The sequence below is a fragment of the Pteropus medius genome, unplaced genomic scaffold, assembly GCF_902729225.1.
Source record: "Pteropus medius unplaced genomic scaffold, Ma_sr-lr_union100, whole genome shotgun sequence".
Lineage (NCBI taxonomy): Eukaryota > Metazoa > Chordata > Mammalia > Chiroptera > Pteropodidae > Pteropus > Pteropus medius.
Genome location: NW_024342469.1, coordinates 7,082,009 through 7,106,479, shown reverse-complemented (window position 1 = coordinate 7,106,479; position 24,471 = coordinate 7,082,009). Strand labels below are relative to the sequence as shown.

Sequence of the window (24,471 nt, the reverse complement as noted above, 5' to 3'; positions counted from 1 at the left end):
CATCACAAGTACAACTTCGACAACCTGGGCCAGGTGAGCGCCACCCACCTTCCCCTGACCTGACCGCCCCCAGTGGGTGGGGTGACGGCTCTTCAGTGCCCACTGCCTGGGATTGTAGACCGGCTTCCGGTCCTGCCATGCCAAGGCTGACCCTGTGACCCTGTGACTTCTCCTTCCCAAGCCTTGGTTTCCTTTTCTATGAGGCAGGTAGGAAGAGCACTCAGTCTACAGGTGGCCTGAGGCTTGTGATCCCGAGTGCAGAGTCCAACAAGCACCTGGTGCTTTAGTAGACGTTGGTTCCTGGCCCTTATACCCCCACCCAGGGGACCCTGCCAGGAGTTATAGAGTCAGCCAGATGTGAGTGTGAATCCAAGCTCCGTCACTCACTGTAGGTGTGGCCGATCTGAGCCTCACTTTCCTAGTTTGTAAAATGATAATGTTACAGCCACTCTGCTCTCCTCTCCAGTCACAGGCAGGTCCTTGCCCATTTCCTGTCTCGCCCTTGGTCACTCCTCCTGGGGGGGGTGGGTCTGCCAGGCTGGGCCATCTGGGTAATGCCCCTTGTGGGAGCCCCCAGTTGGCTGCCTCCAAAGAGCCTCTGCTCCCCAAGTGCTCCTATTTCTTGAGGGGCCACCCAGGCTCTGTGCGTCCTCTAGGACAAGCTCGTAGTCCTGGAGAAGGGACATGAGGATGCTTTTTGGCTGATGTCTGTGTAGGAGCCTTGGCTGGCTGTCTCCTGGGGATCACCTCTGTCTCAGAATCTCAAATTAGTGACAGTAACTATCACCATTTACAGACAAAGGAGCTGGGGCCCAGAGACATGGAAGGACTTGGCCCGAGTCACACAGCCAGTGAGTGGCAGAGCCCTGTGACCCCGGGCTCCTGACTACTCTTGTGAGCTCCTGTTTTCAGGTGTTCGAGGCAAGCTCAGAGTGATGGAGGCAGACCCCTTCATGTTTATCAGGAACTTTCCACTTTCAAGTCTTAGCTGACGCTCTCAGCCAACCTGGCAGGCAGCAACTTAAGTATTAGCTCCCTTCTGCAGGTAAGGGCGTAAAGGGTCGTCAGTTTTCTTGCAATTAATTTCACAGCTGAGACTGGAGCCCAGGACTCCTGATCCAGCGCTTGTTCTCCTGCAGCAATGCCTGCAGGGTAGATGGCAGGCGCATAGTGGGTCCTCAGAAAAGTTTCGTCGGTTGAAGGCACAGCTGTTCCCTCAATGTGGGGAAGGCCTCTTGTCCTTCTGCCCCCCAGGAGGGGCAGATGCAGCCTGAGCTGCCCTCGCCCATCATCCCCGAACCTTCTCCTCCCTGTGTCTTCCAGGCCCTGATGTCCCTCTTTGTTCTGGCCTCTAAGGATGGCTGGGTGAACATCATGTACAATGGGCTGGATGCCGTCGCTGTGGACCAGCAGGTGGGCGTGGCTGGGGCCGGGTCAGAGGGCCAGCGGGAGAGGGACAGACATTTCTGGGGCCTGGTGGTCTGTAACTGGTGTCACCAAGACCCACAACTCTCATGTCTCCCACTGTCAGCCACAGCCCACCCCTCACCATCCTCCACCAGTCGAGCCGCTCACTGGAAAGTGAAAGTCATTGCTCCATGCGCTTCGACAAAGCCCTGTGCTCCGCAGGGAGAGCACCTCAAGCTGGCTCCTGGCTAGAGAGATGCACGGCCTTGTGGGTGGAGAGCCAACCAACCGCAGGAGGAGGAGAGGGGCTGGGCCAGCTGGCAGAGGGACAGCAGGTGCAGGCCTGAGGAGAGAGTCATGAGCTGGGGGCTGGGGGTAGAAAGCGAGAGGGGGAGCAGCAGGAGGCAGGCAGAGCTGGGTGGTACGGAAGACCCTGCGTGTGTCATGGCAAGGGCTGGCGTTTATCTGAGGGCGTGCGAGTCAGCGAAGGTGTTACAACAAGGGAGCGACGCCTCCTGCGGGCTGCTGGGTGAGGATGGATTTGGGGGTGGGTAGGTAGATGAGGGTTGGAGGAGAAGATGGCCCTGATAGGAGGAGACCCAAGATCCCTCTGAGAACAGGGGGCCCTTCTGGTGCTAGGCAGGAAATGAGAACATTTGGAGGCGTCTTCCTCCCCTTCTTAGTCTGTCCACCCCTCCTGCACGCACGCACTGCGTGCACACACACACACACACACACACACACACACACGGGCTCCACCAGGATGTGCTGGCTGCCTTGTTTCTGGATGGATACATAACTGGACGGATGGAGAGGTGGACAGATGACTAAGTGGGTGGTGGGTGGGTGGTTGGGTAGGGGAGTGGATGGGTGGGTGAGAGGAAGGGAAGAAGACAGGTGGGTATGCGTTCAGGGGGCAGTGGCTGGAGCAGGAAAGGGGAAGGGCTCTCTTCCCCAGTCACAGTGCCTGTGCCAGGCCAGGGAGGGCACTTCCTACCTGCTTCCTTCTTCGAACCTCACGGCCTCCTAGGAGGCAACTCTGTCAGTTCCTCATTGCAGCGAGGCTTGGTGGGGTGGAGCACCCCCACCCCGGCGGGCCCTGCAGGGCCCGCTCAGCCTGCCTCAGCCCCATCTGGCTCCCTGCAGCCCGTGCCCAACCACAACCCCTGGATGCTGCTCTACTTCATCTCCTTCCTGCTCATCGTCAGCTTCTTCGTGCTCAACATGTTTGTGGGCGTCGTGGTGGAGAACTTCCACAAGTGCCGGCAGCACCAGGAGGCCGAGGAGGCCCGTCGGCGCGAGGAGAAGAGGCTGCGGCGCCTGGAAAAGAAGCGCCGGAGTGAGTAGACGGCGCCCCGGCCCTGCGCCCCGGCCCTGCGGCCCTCCGCTCCTCCGCCCCGGCCCTCCGCCCCGGCCTTAGGATATGGCGTCTGTGTCCCTGTCCCTGCCTCCTCCCCCAGTGCCTGCCTGTCCAGGTGATCTGAGCCCTATTGGTGTCCGTCTGGAGTCTGATGGTGACACCACTGACAACCAAGTGGCTCAGTCCAGGCAGAAGGCAAAGGCAGAGCCTGGATGCCCGACCCCGAGCTGTGGGACCCCTGTCCTTCCCCCAGCGGGCCAGGAGCCCCTGCCAAAGGCACTTTGGTGGTGGGTGGGGAGAATCGGTGTCCTGACCTCTTTGCCACCCTCTCCCACATCTTACCCAGTTCCCTTGCGGTTCCCTGGCTGGGCAGAGAAGGGCTAACTCTGACTCCCAGGCCTGGATGAACCAACATCTCTCCCTCTTGCTTCCTCCCTCCCCTCTGCCTCTCCTTCCGCATTCTGCTCCTCCCTTGGCCACCCTCTGGTCTGTGCCATGCCCCCATGGACCCCCACAGAGGCCCAGCGGCTGCCCTACTATGCCACCTACTGTCCCACCCGGCTGCTCATCCACTCCATGTGCACCAGCCACTACCTGGACATCTTCATCACTTTCATCATCTGTCTCAATGTAGTCACCATGTCCCTGGAGCACTACAACCAGCCCGCGGTGAGCCCCAGCCCCGCCCCAGCCCAGAGTCCCCAGGGGGCGGGGCTCAGGAGCACCCCACCATAGGGGCTGGGTGGGGTAGGATCTGAGCATCTCTCCCATGTTGGGCCCTATGCCCAGGGAGCTCATGGCCTGGTAGGACAGATGAATGAGAGGGAAAGATCTGTCATTCCTGGTGTGTGGGGAGGTGACATTTGGGCCCTGCCTTGAACATGGGTAGCAGTGTCTATGGCGTGTTTAATATGACTCTTTACAAGGCACACTACACAGATACTAACTCTCTCATCCTCGCAGCCTAAGGTGGGGAAGGAGACTTTCTCCAGATTCTGTAGATGAAGAAACAGAGGGTCAGAGGTCAAATATACTGCCCCAGTTAGTCGACCAGTTAGTGGAGCCAGGACTGGAACTTTGATTTGCATGCAAAGCCTGCCCAAGTGGCCTCCACTGCTACCTAGTGGAGCCTATGGGAGGGGCATTGCAGGTGGCAGGACTGTTGGGGGCAAACACAGAGGTGGGAGAGGCTGACCAGTTCCCAGCTAGCTGCAGTGTGTGTGAGGGACATATCAGGACAAGCACATTCCAGAGCTTCCACTTATCCAAGCTGGGGGCGGGGGGCGGGTAAGAAGAGAAGCGGAGGCTCCATGTGAGGAGTGAGTTATCTTATTTTAAATGTTAGGAGAGGGATGTTAGACGTGTAGGAAAAGGAAGGCACCCACGGGCAGAAAAGAACAGTAGTTGTAGAACTTCCAAATCAGCATAAAGAAATGGAATAATAACAGCTCGCATTTACCAAGCGTTTAAGTATATAGTCCAGTCAGGCACAGGACTGCCAGCTCATTTAGTTTATACTGCCACTTTCTGAGGCACGTACTGTTGTCATCCCCAATTTACTGATTGGAAAAATGAGTCCCAGAGAGGTCGAGTGACTTGCTCAAAGTCGTAGTGAACAGGAGTAAGTGCTGAGCCAGGATGCTAATCTCGGCAGTCTGGTTCTTAACCATGACCCTGACCATTACTCCACGCTGCCTCCAAAGGCGGGCATCTGGACCAAACATGCAGAAACAGGGAAAAGGAAAGAGCAGTGTGAAACAGAGCACGGTGAGTAAGAAGGAAGGAATAAAAGAAGACACGTAAATCGTTGCACTAAATGTGAAGCGATTAAATTCTCACCTTAAAAGGCAGAGACTTTCTGACTGGAGCAAACGGGGGCCAGGTCATGGGCTCTGGATCATGCTTCTCTTTACCCCCCCCATCCCACCCCACCCCGTAGTCCCTGGAGACAGCCCTCAAGTACTGCAACTACATGTTCACCACTGTCTTTGTGCTGGAGGCTGTGCTGAAGTTGGTAGCGTTTGGTCTGAGGCGCTTCTTCAAGGACCGGTGAGTGGCTGGGCCGTGCTAGGGCAGCATGGGGGGTGGGCGAGCTGCCAGATGGGGAAGCAGTCCTGACCCCTGAGAAAGCCTGGAGCAACCGGAGGAAGGGAGCCAATAAGCGTCCAGGCATAAATGGCCAGGGGCCCCTCGGTGCTGCCTGTGGCTTTGAACAGGATGTGATTATGGTCCCACCTGACGAGTGCAGGGCATTCCACCAAATTTCATCAGCACAACTTCTGGGGGTCCTCCGCCCCGCAGTCAGAGTACGACACACCTCATGGTAGTCCTTAGAAGGGGACAAGTGAGGCTCAGAGAGGTTGGTGTGTAGCCCAAGGCCACACAGAGGGAGCAGTGGGCTCCAGATTCAGACCTAAAGTCAGAGCCCATTTGTCCTCCTCTGCAGGAGGCCAGAGATAATTATTTAGCCTGGTCAGTCCCTTGCTTGGGGAATCAGAGACTGTCTGGGGACAGAGAGGGAGCTGGACCCAGTGAGGTCTGGAGGAGCCAGTTGGGAGGGTGGCCACACGTCCCTGCCCTGTGGGCCACAGCTGGAGGGTGGAGAGCTGGCCAGCTCCTCCCAGCCGAGGCTTGTGCCCCTCACCCTGCTTCCCACTCCTGCCCTGCTGTGTCTCCCGGGCAGGTGGAACCAGCTGGACCTGGCCATCGTACTGCTGTCGGTCATGGGCATCACACTGGAGGAGATCGAGATCAACGCGGCCCTGCCCATCAACCCCACCATCATCCGCATCATGCGCGTCCTGCGCATCGCCCGGGGTGAGGAGCGGGGCAGGGGTGGGGTGGCAGGGGGAGGGGACCCAGGGCCACGCGCTTCCTGCCAAGCAGGGAACAGAGCCAAGAGGAGCTCGCGCCTGACGCACACTCGGCCCGTGTGTGCGCGCTCACGTGCCCTCGTCCACAGACCACCTGTCCAGCCCTCTGCACCCCGCCTCCCCGTCACACTGCGACCCACCCACGCGGTCCCGTCTCAGGCTGGGATGAGGGGAAGCGTGCGGCTGGGGAGACAGGGTTCCTCCCCGGCGTTGCTCCAACACCCGCCGGGGTTCCCAGGCCCCAAGGCTGCTTAAAACCTGTCGCATCAGTGCTCGTCCAGGTGCCTCTCACTCTGCCACCTGCACCCGCCTGTTGCCTCCAGCTTCCGAGGTGGGGGTGGGGGACGCGGGGGGATGCGGAGAAGCTCAGCAGAATACCGCCTCAGTGAATTAGTGCTCACTCGGCACTTTTTATCCCTCTGTTTCCACTGGGTGTGCCCTCCTCCGGGATGTTTTTAACCAACATGCCACACGTGCAGACCCCCATTCACTCTGCCGCTGTACCCACCTTCTGGTGGCGTGGCAGCGCAGAGCCATCCCCTCTGCTAACGTGCTCCTCCAATCCCACTTTTCTTCCATGTTGACACACGTGCACGCATATGGTCACGCACATCCTCACTGGCCCCGGGCTGAACGGGCCGGGCTGGGTCTCGCCCGCAGTGCTGAAGCTGTTGAAGATGGCCACGGGAATGCGGGCCCTGCTGGACACAGTGGTGCAAGCTCTGCCCCAGGTAGGAGACACTCTCTCCAGCAGCCCCTCCTGCCTGTCGGGGTCACGCTGGGCCCTGGAGACGCAGGCCCCAACTTCCTTTCTCCCTAAACCTACCCAGAGCCAGGGCCGAACCCCATCTCCGGAGAAGCAGTTTGAGCGGGGGGGGGGGGGCTGTGAGACGGAACAGGTCCCCTTGGCCTCTTTCTTTCTGATGCTACTAAGTGCTAGCCAGCCCTGCTCTCTACCAGGCCCTGGGGTGGCCCCTAGGAGCCCACATTCTGCCATTAGGAGTCACCAGGCTGGTGGAGAAGACAAGATGCCTTGGGGCCATGTGGCGAGGGGCCTACGGGGTGGGAGATGGGGGGCCCTGATGGAAACTGGGGAAATCAGGGAGGGTGTCAGGGGACTTTGAGCTTGACCTTGTAGGGCGGCTTGGCAGAAGGAGGTGGTAATGTGGATTGAGAGGTTCAGATGTGACATTCTAGGAGGAGACAGAATGAGTGGAGACCCTGGGAAGTTAGGACAGCTGTCCTTGCCGTCCGCAGCTGCACTGGTCAACAGCGGAAGGGAGGTGGGGTCAGGGCCACAGAGGGTGCGTCTTTCCTTCTGGGAATTCTGTAGTCCAGCTGTCCCTCCGCCACTCACCTTACTACTTAAGCCTCCCCTCACGGTGGCCTCTGCTCTGAGGTGAGCCTCATGCACATTCATTTATTCATTATGACTCATCTAGTCTTAAGAAACTTTAGGCACCTTAAAATAAAAGGCACAGACACAGCACACTAAAATGGGGATCGAAGATTAACAGCTCAGGGAAGGCGAAAACGAAGCCAATGCTGGCAGCGCCCTGGGCTAGGGATGTTAGTGAGTTCTGTTCTCCAGTTTGGGGTGCGCTTCCTAGCAGCCGGTTCCAAAGGGGAATCGACATGGCTGTCATCAGGTCTGGGTTGAAAGCGGGGATGTTCATTCCTAGAGATGTATTTTTCCTAACGTTCAATCCCTGCAGAGGAATTTGTCCCATGGGAGATGGGGGTGAGTGCTGGGCTTGAGGGTTGTGCAGACAGGAAGTGGGTGGAGCCCAGACTCAAGACACCCTGCCTGGGGCCAAAGCCTGGTCTCCAGAGCGACCCCGGCATGTGACTCAACTTCTCCTGCCTGGGTTTCCTTGCCTGCGAAAAGGGGGTTGATAACAGTGCTTATCTCAAAAAGATGTTTTGAGATTTAAAATAGTAAAAACTTATAAAGCTCCGAACGGGACCTGGGTGCCATATAAGAATCTATTGACGTTGGGGATGGGGGTGGCAAGTGTGTGTTCCCAGCCACACTGGCCTCCTTTTCCCCTCCCTTTCGCCTAGTTCTGACCCCTGGGCATCCGTGGGTGGCTCCTCAGGCTAACCCTGAATTGGCACAGGGCACATGGAGGTCCCAGGTTCAAGTAGGAGACTCACGATAGCGATGACAATTATGTCAGCACTTTAAGAGACGCAAATGCCAAGTGCCATGTGGCATAGCAGGGGGCTTACCCCTCAAAATCTATTAGCTGACCCTGGACATTTCCTCGGTTCTCTGTAAAGTGCTATAGGAATGAAACTTGAGCCTCTTTCTTCTAGGCTCTGCCCCACTCAGAGGGAGGAGGCACTGGGGCAATCCGTCTCGGGGAGGTGACCAGTACCCTGGGTTTTGAGCGGTGGGAAGGAGGCAGTTACCAGGCAAAGACAGGGAGAGGTTCTTCTCTGCAGAGGAACAGAATATGCAAATGGCTTTGTTTACCCTGTGGTTGGAATCAGGTTGGAAGGTCAGGCTGGGGCTTTGAGGGGGATGCGGTCTGCAGGGCTGGGTCACACCGTTTTATGCCAGGACAGCCAAATTGGGCTTCGTCCTGCAGGCAGTGGGCACCACGGGGGCTTCTGGACAAGGGCGGCCTCAACCTTTCAGGGGGTTGCTCTGGTGACTGAGAGGAGAGTGGACTGGAGGGAGAGGCTGGAGGCGGGGAGGTGGCCAAGGTGGACGCTGGGTAAGAAACTGCTGACCTGGGCCTGCCAAGGGCGGGAAGCTGAGCCGAGGACCCAGGCTACTCCTGATGCCCTCGGCTGCCGGGGCCTCACGCCTGGCCTCCTAGGTGCTCAGTAATTGCTTGTTTCATTAATGAACGAGCGTCATTTAATTAGTCAGACACTGTCAGTGTGATTGTAGAGCAGCTCGGAAGGAGACTCTCCTCTGGAGCGGAGAAACACGGGAGGCTGTGATTAACGCGGTTTACTTTTCAACAGTCGACGTGAACAGCTTCCGATTCCATTTATGCAGGTCTTCTGAGGTGTCTAGCAGATATCTCATTTCTAGGGCAAGAATGCGTTTGAGCCTTATCTTATCCATAACACGAGTTAAAGGCGGTCTCTGGCATATGGATAGATTTGAAATAGGTTTAGAATCTGGGACAGTGTCCTCCCACAGGAGCTGTGGGATGGGGGTGGCCGGGTTTGCAGGAGGCTTCTGGGGCCCTCAGTCCTGCTCGATTCCTGTATCCACTCCTCTCTGTAGCCAGGCTCCATGCTGGCTCGAGGAAGCAGAATTGACTTAATCTAGCTGTGTTCCCGCTCTCGAGGACTTCCCAGACCAGCAAGGACAGTGGCAGGGACACACCAGTTACGTTCACACTGTCAGACTGCATCCCAGTCTGCCTGGAGGAATCTAGGCAGGCTTCGTGGAGGAGGTGGCATTATTGCTGAGACTTTCTTCCCTCCCTCTCTGCATCCATCTGTGGGATGACACTAACCATGCACAGGTGCGTGGGGTATCATTGTGTGCATGGACTGTCAGGCCAATCCCAGTCCCACCACGCACGAATGCTGTGACCCTGGGCAAGGTACCTCATCTCAGTATGTCACGTTCTTCATCTGAAGGATGGGGGTAAAAGAGTTCACAGATCATCTTGTGGAGTAAGCGAGCTGATGACTGTGAAGTGCTTGAACCCAGACCGCTCACGGTAAAGGCTTCACGAGTGTTTTATTATTACCCCGTGCCCTGTGCTGGGCCAGCCTGCCCTCAAGGGGGTCACGAGGCAGGTGGCAGACAGGGACTCAGAGTCTGGCGAAGTGCTACAGCTGTCCCAACCCTCAGGCCGGCCCTTTGCCTGGAGCCTGCCCGCCAGCGCCCTTCCTCCACCCCGCCCCTGCCAGCCCAGCCCCACCTCTGTCCCCACAGGTGGGCAACCTGGGCCTCCTCTTCATGCTGCTCTTCTTCATCTATGCCGCCCTGGGGGTGGAGCTCTTTGGGAAGCTGGGTGAGTGACTCCCCGAGCAGGCCTGCGGTGGGGAGGAGCAGGTCTGGAAGAGGGCCATGGGTCGGGGGAGGCCTGAGACTGCACCCCCCATCCCCCGATTGTCACATCAGGTCTTTGTGCTGGGGAGGTGCCCTAAGCAGGCCATGGGTGATGGGCGGCTCTCAGCCATCCGCACCCCATCCAAATGAGTAGGAACTTTTGAGAGATGCTAGCTTGGGTCCATGTGCACACCCCAGGCCTATGCCAGGGACCCCGGCTTGGAGCCCCCCCTAGCTGTCAGATCCTTGGGTGCCCCTCTAGCCTCATGAGCCAGTGTCTGCCCTGGGCTGGCCCCAGCCCTGCAAGCAGAACGGCCAGGGCACAAGCCAAGGACAACACAGGGTTGGCTCCAGAAAGCAGGCTCCCTTGGGGGCCGGCCCTCGCCCACCCCCATCCGTCTGGAACCAGTACATGGGTGCAGGGAGGGGCCAGGCTCCCCTGAGTCTGAGCCCCAGCTTATGTGCCACCTCCCTGAGCCTCAGTTTCTTCATCCATGGCTGAGCGCCATCCTCATGCACCTCCGAGGGTTGTGGATGGGACTCTGAGAAGAGGCCGGCGGGCAGTGCAGGGGGCCGGGCAGGGGGCCGGGCAGGGGGCCGGGCAGGGGGCCGGCTGACCTCCGCTCTGCTTTCAGTCTGCAATGACGAGAACCCGTGCGAGGGCATGAGCCGGCACGCCACCTTCGAGAACTTCGGCATGGCCTTCCTCACGCTCTTCCAGGTCTCCACTGGCGACAACTGGAATGGGATCATGAAGGTACTCACGGGTAGGCTGGGGAGGGAGAACTCAGTCTGGGTCCTGAGACAGGGCTGGTCAAAGCCCCACCCCACCCTCCGCCTGCCCAGCACCCTACTGCACAGGGGACAGGAGAGCAGGGACCCCTTGCCTGGGACTGGGGAGCACGGTGGGTGCCGATGAGGCCAGAACGGGCTCTCTGTCTACCCCTAAACGCTGGGTAGTGCTCAGATCAGTGCTCAGGTGCCAGGGGACACAACTCCACCCAGCGCCAGAGGGGACTTGGGGCCCATAGCCCGGGGCAGGGGCTTCGGTCATCCGGTGAGGCCCCTGGCTCTGGCCCACATCCGGCCTGGGCAGGGCGGGAAGGAGGCCTCGGAGGGCAGAGGCGAGGCCTGTGCCTTGAGCCCCGGGCCCTCACTGGCCTCCCCGGGCGCAGGACACGCTGCGGGACTGCACCCACGACGAGCGCAGCTGCCTGAGCGGCCTGCACTTCGTGTCGCCGCTGTACTTCGTCAGCTTCGTGCTCACGGCCCAGTTCGTGCTCATCAACGTGGTGGTGGCCGTGCTCATGAAGCATCTGGACGACAGCAACAAGGAGGCCCAGGAGGACGCCGAGATGGACGCCGAGCTCGAGCTCGAGATGGCTCAGGGCCTGGGCCCTGGCTCGAGGCCGCCCGCCAGCTCCCCAGGGGCACCCGGCCGAGGGCCGGGAGGGGCGGGCGGTGGGGGCGACCCCGAAGGCCGCCTGCGCCGACGCTGCTACTCTCCAGCCCAGGTGGGCAGGGGTCGCGGAGGGCACCAGGGTCCCCGAGGGTGGGACCTTGTGGCTGCCACCCTTGCGGCTGTCTTTTGGGGCCCCGTGCTGCTCAGCTCCATGAAGGAGCGACCCCGTGATGAGGGGCTTGGGCCCAGGCCACGGGTGCAGAGAACCACGGGGAGGGCAGCTGTGCCCCGCCCACCCCACAGTCCCCTACCCAGCGATAATCCCACCTGTGCCTGCCCGTCCTGTCCGCCTAGGAGAACTTGTGGCTGGACAGCGTCTCTTTAATCATCAAGGACTCGTTGGAGGGGGAGCTGACTATCATCGACAACCTGTCCGGTTCCATCTTTCACCACTACTCCTCGCCGGCCGGCTGCGGGAAGTGTCACCATGACAAGCAAGAGGTGAGGCTGGCGCCTCAAGGTGGGCCAGCCTGAGGGTAGACCCAGCTCCCGGCAGAGACCTGGCCTGCCAGCTTGGCCCACACTGGTCAGCCTCCAGGGGCCTTGGCGTGTGGGCAAGTGGACCAGCTTTGGGGTTCATGGCCCTCAGCAACTCGCCTGCCCTTGGCCCAGCCCAGGCCTGGCACTCTGCTGACTGTGACACCATTGTGTCCCCCGCATCAGGCAGGTCCTCCAGCCCAGAGTGAGCATGCCATTCATGCTCAGCAGATCTCTGGACCTCTCTGACCACTGCCCTGTGTCCTGGGGACTAGGTCTGCCCCATCCCAGCCCCACGGGTGACTTGAGGCTCTCACCTCTCCCTGCAGGTTCAGCTGGCCGAGACAGAGGCCTTCTCCTTGAACTCAGACAGGTCCTCATCCATCCTGCTAGGTGATGACCTGAGTCTTGAGGACCCCACAGCCTGCCCGCTTGGCCCCAAAGACAGCAAGGTGAACTGCCCTGGTGGGCTGCCGGGCAAGTGGGTCTGTCCTTGCAGGCTGGCCTCCGCCTGTCCAGACAGAGCACTGCTTATCCCCACGGTGCCATTTAAGTGGCACCTGCTGTGTGCAGGCTCTCATCTCTTGTTAGTCAGATGAAGGCAGTGGGGCTGCTCAGAGAGGTGGAGTGATTTACCTGAAGTCACAGAGCCCAGCCAAGACCCCAAGTATGACATCCAGTGGTCTCAGCCTTTCCTTGTCGCTCTATTTTTTTTTTTTTTTTTTAATTCATATAAGAAGACCCTGCACTGCCCTCAGAGTCAGGAAGGGATTGAGCAGGAAACTGTGACCTGCCTGGGACATCAGAGAGGCTTTCTGAAGGTGGGGCCCTTTCACCTGGGTTTTGGAAGCTGACAGTTGTTGGCCAGGTGGACAAGGCGAGGAGAAGGCCATCGGAGGCAGCAAGGGCGGCCTGAGCAAAGGGCTGTGGTACAGGGGAATGAAGGCAGCTGTGGCGGCCTTGGCCTCTGCCCCCCTCTCCGCTGTTCTAACCCCTGTACCTCCCTTTACCTGCAGGGCGAGCCAGACCCACCTGAGCCCATGCGTGTGGGGGACCTGGATGAATGCTTCTTCCCCTTGTCCAACACGGCCGTGTCCTCGGGTCCAGAGAACTTCCTGTGTGAGATGGAGACGATCTCGTTCAACCCCGTGCGGTCCTGGCTGAAACGTGAGAGCAGCCAAGGTGAGAGGCACCTCGCCAGCTCCCCACAGCCCTGACCTCGGCGTCTCCTTCAGAGCGGGGAGCTCGTTCGCTTTTTCCTTAGTCTTTTCTCCTAGACTATTATATTGAGTCTGGAAAGAACCAGGTGAGTAACTGACAATAAAAGATAGGAATCTCAGGCCTGACATAAAAATGGTAGAAGGTCAAGAGCCACATCATACAGAGAGAATTATATTATAAACCTGAGCTAAGGGAGGCTTCATGCTGAGCCTCCCGGGAGCTATAGTGAAAAGGGAAACAGGTTGGCATACACGAAAGCTGCCAAATTACTGAGGTGTTTTTCTAGAGCTGAATTTGAAAGGCGCGGATCCCATAGATCTTCACACGAGGTGATGTTAAACAATGGAAAGCCCGTTGACAATAGCCCTTTAGTAAAATGTCCTGACATTCATCCTTCGGCCCTACCCTTGGTATCCTATGTTTGTGCTTTGGACTCGTGGCTGCGCTGTGGGCATGAGGACAGAGGACTGAGCTGGTCTGCACGTCACTAGAGCTCACCTTCGTTTCCAGTTCTCTTGGATGGTGACAGGACTCTGGTTTCATGACACTGGCTGGGACAGAGAGATGAGCTCAGCAGAACGGGGACCCCCAAGACCCTGAGGCCAACCCAGTACTCTTCTGGGAGGCCTGGCACTGAACACCTTCAGGAGCTGGGGGTGGAGTGACTTTTGCAAGGATACTGTTTACCGCCAATGGCCTCTGCATTGGACCTGGTGGCTGAAGTGCTAAGGTCCAAGACTTCCTGAACCAAAAGTCAAGGTGCAGGACCCAAGAGCCATTCTGATATTCTGATAGACTGAATTCTCATCTCTTTTTGTTAATCATTCATTTGCATTTTCCCTAAATAATGAGATGTCATAGGAGACCTTCACCTGGGGACATTCCAGCTGTCCTGCCACATTGAGTACACACTCCCCAATTCCTTCATCCCATCCTCACCCTGCAAGGCACTGAGGGGACCGTAGGCAGAGGCTGCTGGCTACTCCCCACTGCCTGGCCCTCATTTTCCCTGCCCTGTCCTTGGCCCTCTCTACCCGCAGTGGAGCAGACCAGACAGATCCAGCAGTATTCTGTCTGCTCTGCCCAGAGCAGTGCCTACCCTACCTGCTGTCTAGAGGGGCCCCAGGCCTGGCTGGACCCCATGGGGTGTCAGGCCCTGGGGCGTGGCGCTCATAGCCAGCATCCGTTGTGCTCCTGGCACTGGGCTGGTTCCGGGGCACCAAGGCTCAGGGAGGGAGCCTACAATTTCACAGTCAGTTTGTTAGGTAGCCCCCTCTCCGCCAGCCTGCTTCCCAGCTTCCTCTCCTCTCTCCCCAGCAGCACCCCCAAATCCCTTCTCCCTGGAGGCCTCCAACCCGCTTCTGCCCATGCCAGCAGAGTTCTTCCACCCCGCTGTGTCCGCCAGCCAGCAAGGGCAGGAGAAGGGTGCTGGCGTCGGCGCCCTCCCCAAGATAGCCCTGCAGGGCTCCTGGGCATCCCTGCGCTCACCCAGCGTCAACTGCACCCTGCTCCGGCAGGTATGATACCCCCCTGGTCCCCCCTGCTGGGGGACATCCGAGCGGGACCTTGGAGTCCCAGGCAGAGGTGGAGGGGCAGGTCTGGCAGGTGGGAGGTCTCATCCTGCAGGGCCCTGTACTGGATTGGCCAGGGCTACCCCCTGGGCACATAGAGGGCTTCCTGGGGGAGGCAGGGCTGGGCCCAGGGCTCTTGCAGGCATTTGTTCATTCCGTAGCCATCGACCTCAGCTGTGTGCCAGGCTGTGCGTCAGTCTGTGTACAAAGCTCGAGGCTACAGCAGCTACGGAATGCAGAATCCCCGCCCCTGGGGCTCACAGTTTGTTTGCAGTGTGTGTGGCAGGGCTGCGAGAGGAGAGCTGATAAGCCAGAATAAATGCATAAAAAGCGTAGTCGATTCGATAGTGATACACGCGGGGGAGAAAATTGCACGGGGTAGGGGCTATGGGGGGCGCATGGGTGCTAACTGCCCGGGTGGAGGGGCTGGGCCCTGAGGGGCAGCAGGCAGAGCAGAGGCGGGGAAGGGTGGGGCCAGGATGGTGAGAAGTGAGGTCCCGGAGGGCTGCGGCGGGCCCTCAGGCCCAGCGTTGACTGGGTTCAGTAGGATGACCTTGGCTGCCCCCTGAGGACCAGAGAGCAGGATGGGGTGGGGAGCCGAGTTGGAGGCCACTGCAGTGACTGTCATGAGAGCCACCCAGAAGCTCAGCTAGGTGGTGGCATAGCAGAGGGGAGAAGCCCAGGGACACTGGCTGTGTCGTGAAGGGAGTTCCTCGGAGGGCTGCATGTTCTTGTGTGTTGCTGGGGTGGAGTGGCTGCAGGAGGAGCAGGGCGGGGGGACACCAGGTGGCTCCCACACTTCGTTGTCTCCTCTAAGGCCATGGGGAGTGACACGTCGCTGGAGGCCAGCCGCAGCAGCTCAGCAGGAAGCCTGCAGACCACGCTGGAGGACAGCCTGACCCTGAGTGACAGTCCCAGGCGTGCCCTGGGGCTGCCCGCACCCACTCCAGGCCCCAGGGCTGGCCTGTCACCTGCTGCCCGCCGCCGCCTCAGCCTGCGGGGCCGGGGCCTGTTCAGCCGTCGTGGGCTGCAGGCCCACCAGCGCAGCCACAGCAGTGGGGGCTCCACCAGCCCGGGCTGCACCCACCACGACTCCATGGACCCCTCGGACGAGGAGGGCACGGGCCGGGGTGGCGCAGGTGGCGGAGGCGCTGGCAGCGAGCACTCGGAGACCCTCAGCAGCCTCTCGCTCACCTCCCTGTTCTGCCCGCCGCCTGCACCGCCTGGGCTCCCGCCTGCCAGGAGGTTTAGCAGCACCAGCAGCCTGGCCGCTGGCCCCGGCCGCCCCCGCACCTCCACCCGGCCCCGCAGCCTGGCCCGGAGCCCCTCCTGGGCTGCAGACCGCAGCAAGGACCTGCCGGGCCCAGCCGAGCCCCCGGGAGAGCTGCAGCCCGGAGACGCTGCGAGCAAGAGGAAGAGATGAGGGCCGCAGGGGCCAGTGCCACCGGCCGCCCCGTCTCACCTTCTTTACCTCAGGAGCCAGGGGGCAGACAGCAATACTTGGGCCACAGCCCGGGTGCCATGCGGGGCCAAACCTGCGCCAGACGCAGACAGCGCTGTGGAGCCGGGTCTGGGTGGGCCGAGGCCCAGATGAGGCCCAGATGTGGCCCAGCCGTGGTCCTTCCCGTGCAGATACATGTGTGTATATATATATATATATATATGCATATATAGAGAGAGACAGACATATATATTTATTTATTTTTTTTACTGAGAGCTTATGACTTCCAGAAAGTGCTAATGGTGGGGAGTGTGGGCTGGGGCCCAGATGGGGCTTTGCTTGATGCTTAGGACCCAGGCCAGACGCCCCCCACCCTCCCAGGGGCTGATGGTCCTGCTGGGGCGTTGGCACCTGTGCTCTTTGGTGTCTCCCCTGGACTGGGAGTGGCTTGGAGGGGACCCTCAGACCTCTGAGGGTCCCGTGGCCAGGAGGGTAGGCCAGAAAAAGAGATGGGATTCAGGGTGCGTTTTTTTTTCGCTTTTAAAGAAGAAATGCTGCTAAGTTCCCGCCCCGTCTACCCCCAAGTATTGGGTTGTCTGTCCTGTTGTTTCTGACTGTTTAGTTGTGTGAACAGTCTTTTGTAGATGCCCAGAGTCCACAAACTCTTAGTCAACCAGTTAGATGTATTTCTTTAGAAAAATCAGGGGTGATAGTCTTATTTTGTTAAGGCTGGGGTGGGGGTGGAGGGCAGCTCCCGTGGACACTTCCTGGGGTAGAGGGGTCTGCTGTGGCCTTGTTCCCCGGAAGCTGAGGGCAGGAATTGAGGCATCAGGAGAGAGAGGAAAGTGAAGGGGGTTGAGCAGGCTGCGAGATGCTTGCAAGGTCAAGGGTACGGGCCTAGTCTGTGCTGGCTGTGGCATTTTACCCTCTAGGCAGGCCCTGAGCCACAGTCCAGGAGGTCGTGCTCCCCTCTGCCCTCTGAGCAGCACTGACCCCCTCCAATGGAGTTCAGGGTAAAAGCAGATCTGATAGGGTTCTGAGCGGAAGTGGGGCGCCCGCCTGGGCTCTGGGACCAGCCGCCACCGCCCCAGCTCCCTCACACTCGTCGCCTGGAGACCAGCGTCCTCCCACCCTCCTACCCCTGCCTGTCTCATTCCCGTGACTTTTCCAAAGCTGCAGATCAGGTTTCACTATAGCTTCCCAAATGGGTTTGCAAAGGGGTACTTTTTACTTGAATAGTTATGTATTTACTAGGAAAAAACAGTACACCGAACCCCTCATTTCACAGACAGACATATTGCTTAGGTCAAGTTAAAAGTGAGTGGCCGAGTCAGTTTGAAGAAGAGGATCGGGGACGTGGTGGCAGAGTCGTGGGAAATGCCTCAAGTTTGGGACACACTGCACTTCAGCAATAACCAGGCCCTTTGCCTCTGAGCTCTCAGATGGTTCGATTGGGCCCCACCGAGGGGGCCTCAGCCTTGTTCCCAAACACTGACCTTAACGAACTTGGCTTCAGGCCCGACTGGCAAGTGGTGGTTGGGGGCTGCTCGGATGGGCTCTGGGTGTCTTCCAGGCCGGCACAGGGACCCTTGGGGCCTGAGCAGGGCAAGGAGGTAATGAGTAACTTAAGCTCAGTGGCCTGCGAAGTCCTTCCTTTAAGAGCTGGTGGTCAGGCCCACTTTACATGTCAGGAAACTCAGGCCTGGAGAGGCACAGTGTGGCCAGCCCAGGGTCACTCATGGCCCTGGCAGCAAAGAGGCTGGGGCACTGCCAGGAGCCAGCACCTGAGTACCTAGGATGCGAAAAAGCGGCCTGTGTTCAAAACGGGTGGGTTCAGAAGGCAGAGCCCGGCCGCGGGCCTCTGCGGTACCGTGGAATTGGGCCAGCACAGCCGTCAGGCCCCTGGAGCCTCCCTCTCCTCGCCCCCAAATGTGGACGGTGGGTCTCGGTGAGGAAACTGAGGCACTGCCCAAGCACTGGGCCCCCTCCCAGGACGGCAGCCTCTATCCAGGGCGAGAGGTCACCTGGGTCCTCAGCTGGGCCCTCCCCGCCAGGGAGCAGGTGTACCTGGGGTCTTGTCACCTCCTGCCCCAGGCGGCCCCATACCTGGTGGGAGATAGTGGGCACGAGTCCCAAGCTGATACTCCAGGGGGTTTGGGACCGGCCTCCCTTGCTGTGCCGATTGTTTCATTTTGCGGCGCTCATCTGGGGAAAGAGGGCACAAGTAGTCCTGTCCGTCTCTGCTGGCCTTTCCCACCAGCACCTCGGGGGCCCCGCAGTCGCAGTTAGAGGGGAGCAGCCTACACGTTAGGGACACGCGAGCCGGAGCCTGGAAGAGGGGTGGTGGGACCTGGGAGGACCACGTGGAGGACTCGACTGGACTAACTTGGTTTGGGTTCAAGGGGACGGCATCTGACACCGGTCAGCAGCTTCCATTTTCTGGGCCCTGGCGCCGTCCTGTTTAATTAACTGTCACCCTGCATGGTGCCTGGAGTGGCGTGCACTGCTTGCTGCTCCTCGCACAGACCAGGGAAGTGACTTCCCTTGCGTCACCGGGTTATAAGTGGCTGGGCAAGGAACACATCTCGGGTGTGTCTGACACAAAGCCATTCCTTTACTCTGAACCTTGTGGCCCCAAACCAAGCCAACCTGTACGGAGGGCCATCTGGGCCAAGGGGCTGGCCTGAGCAGACGTGCCTTGGCAGGACAGAGCAGGGCGTGTCTAGAGGTGGGACTAGCTGAGCCGAGAGGAGATCAGCTTTGCCTGGGGAATCGTGGGAGATGGGTCTGGTTCCTGGAGGGACTCAAATGCATGTGACCTTCCTGGTACAGGGGATGCGGGACAGGGAAGCAGTGATTGGCTGGCCAGGAAGAAGCGGAAGTGGAGAAGTGTTGGGTGAATGGTCCCTCTGCCCTTTCTCATCCTACAGCCTGTCCGTCACAAAAGCACAAACTTATCCTAATCCACATGGGCCTGGCCCTGAGGATAGTGGGGACCCTAGTGCGGGTCACCCCAAGCCGTCTGTTTGCAGGGCCCTGCAGAGTGGTGGCTGGCAGGCACCTCATCATCTGCACAGATGGATTCAAGACCAGCTGAGGCTGTGGCCTACCCCAGCCAACACCTCTTCCTGTCCCCTGCCCGGCCTTCTCCTGCACCTGGCAGCCCCCTAAAAGATGAAGCGTGCACGGTATCAACCTGTCTGCCTGTCTTCCCCCCAGATCCTCCCCCTGGAGCTTTCTGTTTCCAGGGCCGCCTCCGGCCCCCTTTACTGCGCCGCGTAAGGGCTCGAGGTCTTAGGAGCCGCTACTTAGCCCAGATACACATACTGTTTTTGTCTTAGTGTAATAATCAGTGTTCCTGGCTGGCTGGGGCTGGCCCGAGGCCTGGGGAGGAGGCAGAGGCTGCCTCCTCCTGGAAGCCCTCAGTCTGGCCCTGCTGCTGTGACTACTGCACTCCCAGTCGCTGTACAGTTTCTATGGTGTGAATGAACCTCCCTCCTAGTTGCTGATGGCGCTGGTCCCTTCTGGCCCAGATGGCCCGGGCATAGAGAAACCAAGTGGCAACCGCCACCAGTGTTGTTTTGAATAAAAAACCCAAAAGCCTATTTCAAAATTTTTGTGTGTGTCTGTGCCATCCTTTCCCCTTTGGGGTGGATGTTGAGCTGGGTTCCCCAGGGATGGGGTGGTGATGTTTCCTCTGTCATTCTCAGACTGGGGACCTGGAGTGTCTGGGACCTAGAGAAATGCCCCACGGAAGGGTCCTCTCATGGCCGGGGTATATGGTTGGGGTCTGCTGGGCCGGGGAGGCGGCAGGGCCTGGCTCTCGCGCTCTGGCTCTGCAGCCAATGTGCTGGACCTGGGCAAGAGGGTTCGCCCGAGAATAGTAACCTATTTACCCTTGGCACCGTTTCCCGAATTCGTATTGTGCGTATGATCAGGACTCTCTTGGCTGCAAAGGACAAAAGGCCAACTCAAATGAGCTTAAGAATAAAAGAAAGAAAGCCAGGGAGAGAAAAGGGAGGGAGGGAGGAAGGGCACAGGGAGGAAACAGCTGAGAGGCTCGTGGCTAAGGACCCCAGAGGAGCCGGCTGCAGGAGCCGTTGCATCCAGGGCTCCTGCTATCACTCAGGGCGCAGTGTCTCTCTCCTTCTCGGCTCACCTCCCTTTTACATTTGTCTCTTTCTCCGTGTGGGCACCAGCAGCCCAGGCTTCAGGCCTGTCCCCCTGACCCCAGGGGACCCAGAGCTGCTCTCTCGACAGCCTGGCAAATCCGTGGAATCTGCCATGCTCCGATTGGCCAGACCTGACCTCTGGGGTCCAGGGATGAGGGCGGAAAAAGGAGAAACTGCCGAGGAGAGCGCCGTGAGCTCGCTCAAAGGTGGGAACGACGGGCACGGGGCACGCAGCAAACCCGGGTTTCTCGCCTCAGGCTCAGCTTCCTGTGGCTTGTGCCTGGGAAGGGCAGCTCTCCTCCTGCCCTTCAGGATGAGGCAAGAGGCCCAGAGGGTCTCGAGACTGCCACCCGGACTTTGATAGGCTGCTGGTGGCTAGAGGTCCTGCCCAGATCCCACCGGCCTCATTTGGGCCTCTAGTGCCCTTTGTGTGTCCTTTCTTCTCTCCTCAGGGGCATGGCACAAGGACATCGGTGTGACCTCTAGTGCCACGCCTCCCCGGGGCCCTGCCCACCCTGGAGAGTGGCGTGAACTGAGGACACCCTGCAGGAAGACCTGACCCTCCAGCCCAGAGTGACCCTGTCCTGTCACTACCCTTTGTCTTCTTGCTCCTGCGTCCCCTGCTTTGCCTTGTGACCCCTTTCTCGTGGCCGCTGCAGCTCTTAGAGATAATAGAGAAATCACTGCAGCCATCTAGGTCCCTTGACCTGGCATGGACGTGACACTCTGAGCTGACTGCCAGACTGCTCAGAGCACCTGATTTTCCCTGCTCTGTGTGTCTCACTGGGGACCCCTTAAAGGCCTTTCCACCTGGGTGTTTGCCTCACTAGACAGAGTGGGGTGCCGGGAGAGAGGCCACATCTGGGTGCGTGTGCATGCAGGGTGTGCGTGTGTGTGCAGACACCACCACCTGTTACGGTGCCCCAGACCGTGAGGGCGGGACTGTCGCCTGCTCCTGGGCTGCCTGCCTCCATCCAGAGAGGGCTCTCTCTGTTGAGAAAGCTGAGGCAGGGCCGGCCTTCTACAGAGTAGGCTGGGCCTGAGTCTGATTATGGTCCAGGGCCAGCCTGCTCCTCATCCTGAGCCTCATTCCTCACGTATGAGGCCCGGTCTAGCTGCACAGCCAGCCCTGGCTCCCCGGGGAGACCCCTAACTCCAGCCTCTCCTCTCCCAGCCCCTCGAGACAGACCTGCTGGACTCCATCTAACACCTCAGACTCCACATGTCCAAGACCCTGAGATGGCCTTTGCCCAGCACCCTGCCCCTCTCCCCACCGAAACTTGAGCCTTGGCCTCGGCTCCTCTCTCTGCCTCCTCCAATGCCATCACTGAGCCCCTACTTCTACCGCCTGCGGGTCCCTCATTCTTTCCTCTCCCCCCGCTCTGCTGCCTGCCCAGGTCTCATCTCCCTGGAGGGCCCTGCATCGTCAGACCTCCCGGTGTCAGTTCCAGCCCCTCCAATCCTCAGCCTCCAGCAGACAGTGCCGTGTCCCCACCAGGCCCATCGGACCCCTTATCGTCCCAGGGCTCTGGGCCCCACCTTGAGATAAAGTCCTGACGCCTCAGCTGGCCCACGCCCTCCCCCTCCATCACTGCTTCCTTTCCTGCAGCCCTCCTTCCAGCCTTCGCTTTGCTGTCTCTGTCTCCACACGGTCGCTGACGCCTTGTTCTTGCAGAAAACTTGGGCCAGGCCCCTCCTCGCTGCCCTTTCCCAGGCCTCGTCAACCTCTATCTCTAGCCCAGTCCCCTCTCTGCCTATGACTTCGTCTTCCTGCCTGCTCGAGGGAGGGCCCAGGTCTGGGACAGGAGAGGCAGCTGTGCAGGGAAGGCCCGGCTTGGCTGAGAAGTCAGAGGCCTCAGACGCACCCAGCTTCATTCCCTTGGCCAGTAATCGTGAGAACGAGGACGTGACTAACAGCAGCTACTGAGTCCCGAGCCACCTGTGTGCTGGGACTACAGAGAAGAATCTGGCTTGTCCCTGTCCTGAGCTCCTTCCATACCAGTGGGGAGACAGATGAGTGTGCACAAATCCTGTGCTCAGGCCCAGCGGCAGGTGTGACCAGTGCTGGGGGGTGGGGAGGGGGACGCAGGACTCGAGATGGCAGCTCCTCGACTGTGTCTGGGCACCTGTTCCGGTCTCTGTCCCAGCTCGGTCTAAACACCCCCTTGGCCCCCAGTGTTCTGTAGAACTGGGCCCATTCTAGCCTCACCTGTTCCCTTTTGCCCTTTCCCCTGGCTAACTCCCACTGATCCCTTCAGGTCTCGGCTCGAGTATCACTTCCTCCAGGAAGCCTTCCCAGCTGCCCTATGGCTTCATCTGTTTGCCGACGGAGTCCCAGCCCCAGGGCAGTGACCATGGTCCGTCCTTCCAGCCCAAAGCCTGGTACCGGGCTGAGCCCCCGCAAGTGTCAGCTACGTGCCTGCACTGTGGAAGCCAAAGGCATTTCCAGGACCGATTAAGCCCTTCCCTCATTTCTCTATCAGAGGAAACGGATGCCCAAGGAGAAGGCATCGTGTGCTCCAGGTCGCACAGGGAGGTAGTGCCGGGGGTGACCGGCACCCACACTGCCCCCTCCATGGCTGGGGCGCGAGTGCTCAGCTCTCGGCCCCACTGCCGGGCCCCTGGGGAGTGGGGCCCTGCTCTGCTTTCCTCTCCCTTACCCATTAATAATGGGATTAAAAGCAAGTTGCCGCCAAGAGAGTAATTGACTTCAAAAAAAAACCCAAACAATCAGGAACATTTTAAGAAAATGAAAACTTTAGCCATCAGCACTTTTTACTTAGACCCGAATTCATGAATTTTAACCAAATAAACACTGGCATGTTCGGTATTAATATATGTACAATTATGCAAAACCACTATTGTGGCTGTAATGAAAATTAGATTCTGCCTCCTCCAAGAGAGAGGCGTCCTCCTGTTTCCAGTGCTGTGACCTCAGATTGCCATTGCCATGGTAACGGGGCTGCCGTGGGAATCTGTGGGACAAGAGGCCGATCCTGTGGGGAGGGGAGGCTGGGCGAGCCAGGCTGGGCTCAGCCCTGTCCCTGAGCCTCACACGAGAGAGGACAAGTCACCGGTGGGAGGAGGTGGGATTGGCAAAACCAGCAAGTGCACAGTGCCCCCAGGTCACCCCTGTCCTCTCACTCCCCTTCTTAACTGCCCGTCCAGGGAGGCATCTTCCCTTTCATCTCTCAATAAATGTTTGCTGAACACGTACTATGTGCTAGGCCTGTGCTCGGTGCTGAGGATACAGCAGCAACAAGTCCCTGAGCTCATGGGCCTGTATCGCAAAGTGGGAGACAGATAATAAATAACAAACAGACGCTTGAGTGCCAGACATATCCGAGCCCGTGAGTGCCAGAAGGCAGTGGAGTAGGTAACGCCCTGGAGCGACTTGCAGGGGAGCAGAAGGAGGAGATCTTTCCACCTGGGTGGACAAAGAAGGCCTTGCTGTGTGTGTGTGAGGTGGGGTGGGGCCGTCTGAGCCGGAGCCTGGAGGACGAAAGGAAGACAGCCACGCAATGGCATGGGCACCTCTTCAGAGCGGAGTCCAGATAAAGTAGGACACACGGTTAAATTTGAATTTCAGATACACCAGAAATAAATTTTTTAGTGTAAGTATGTCTCATGCAATATTTGGGACATACTTACACTAAAAATTTATCCATGGTTTACCTGAAATGCAAATTTTTATTTGCTAAATCTGGCAAGCTTATCTAGGGGAGGTGACTTGCCTGGGCCGCCAGCAGCAGAGGTGGCCCACACTCGGCCGGTTCACGTGGCCACTCCTCCTCGTCCTCTGGGGAGGCTGCTCACAGTCCCCCTGCTGCAATCTGTCCTCGCCCCAGCCCGGGGCGAGAAAGGGTCAACGTGAAACACCATCTGATCCCGCCTCTGCCTACCTAACCCGGTTCCGAGGCCCCCTGGGGCTCCGAGGAGCTGCACGGAGGTCTGCAAGGCCCTGGGTGCTCCGGTCCCCACGCATCGACCAGCCTGACTTCCGGGCCGGCCTCCTCTCGCTCCCTCCGCTTGGCTCGTGGTCCCTCAGCCTTCAAGCCTCAGCTTGGGCATCGAGCCGTGAGGAACCTTCCTGGAACTCCAGGTTTTCCCCACCCTCTGATGACTCTCAACTCCTAGCATTTTCTTTTCCTTTTATTAACTATGTAATTTTTTAAAATTGTGGTAAAATTTTAAAATATATATATAACACAAAATTGATCATTTTAACCATTTTTAAGTGCACAGTTCAGTGGCATGAAGTACACTCACATTGTCGTGCAACCATCGCCACCATCCATCTCCAGAACTTTCTCATCTTCCCAAACCGAAACGCGGTGCCAGTTATACAAACGTCTCCCCTCTCCGTATCCCCAGCCCCTGGCACCCACCATTCTTTCTGCCTCTGTGAATTTGACTCCTTCAGAGACCTCACTCACATAAGTGGAGTCACAATATTTGCC

The 24,471-nt window shown here is 58.9% G+C and overlaps 1 protein-coding gene across 1 annotated transcript in view; it reads left to right on the top strand.

Moving 5' to 3' along the window:
- The window catches only part of CACNA1I (calcium voltage-gated channel subunit alpha1 I), a 110,791-nt gene extending 93,858 nt beyond the window's left edge, over positions 1 to 16,933 (top strand). The window contains exons 30-37 of the mRNA XM_039863408.1: positions 9,551 to 9,629; positions 10,303 to 10,424; positions 10,843 to 11,181; positions 11,424 to 11,570; positions 11,936 to 12,058; positions 12,623 to 12,788; positions 14,148 to 14,344; positions 15,216 to 16,933. Of these exons, the coding sequence (XP_039719342.1) occupies positions 9,551 to 9,629; positions 10,303 to 10,424; positions 10,843 to 11,181; positions 11,424 to 11,570; positions 11,936 to 12,058; positions 12,623 to 12,788; positions 14,148 to 14,344; positions 15,216 to 15,821 (1,779 nt within the window). The 3' untranslated portion in view covers positions 15,822 to 16,933. The remainder of the gene's footprint in view (positions 1 to 9,550; positions 9,630 to 10,302; positions 10,425 to 10,842; positions 11,182 to 11,423; positions 11,571 to 11,935; positions 12,059 to 12,622; positions 12,789 to 14,147; positions 14,345 to 15,215) is intronic.
- The last annotated feature ends 7,538 nt before the right edge of the window (positions 16,934 to 24,471 follow it).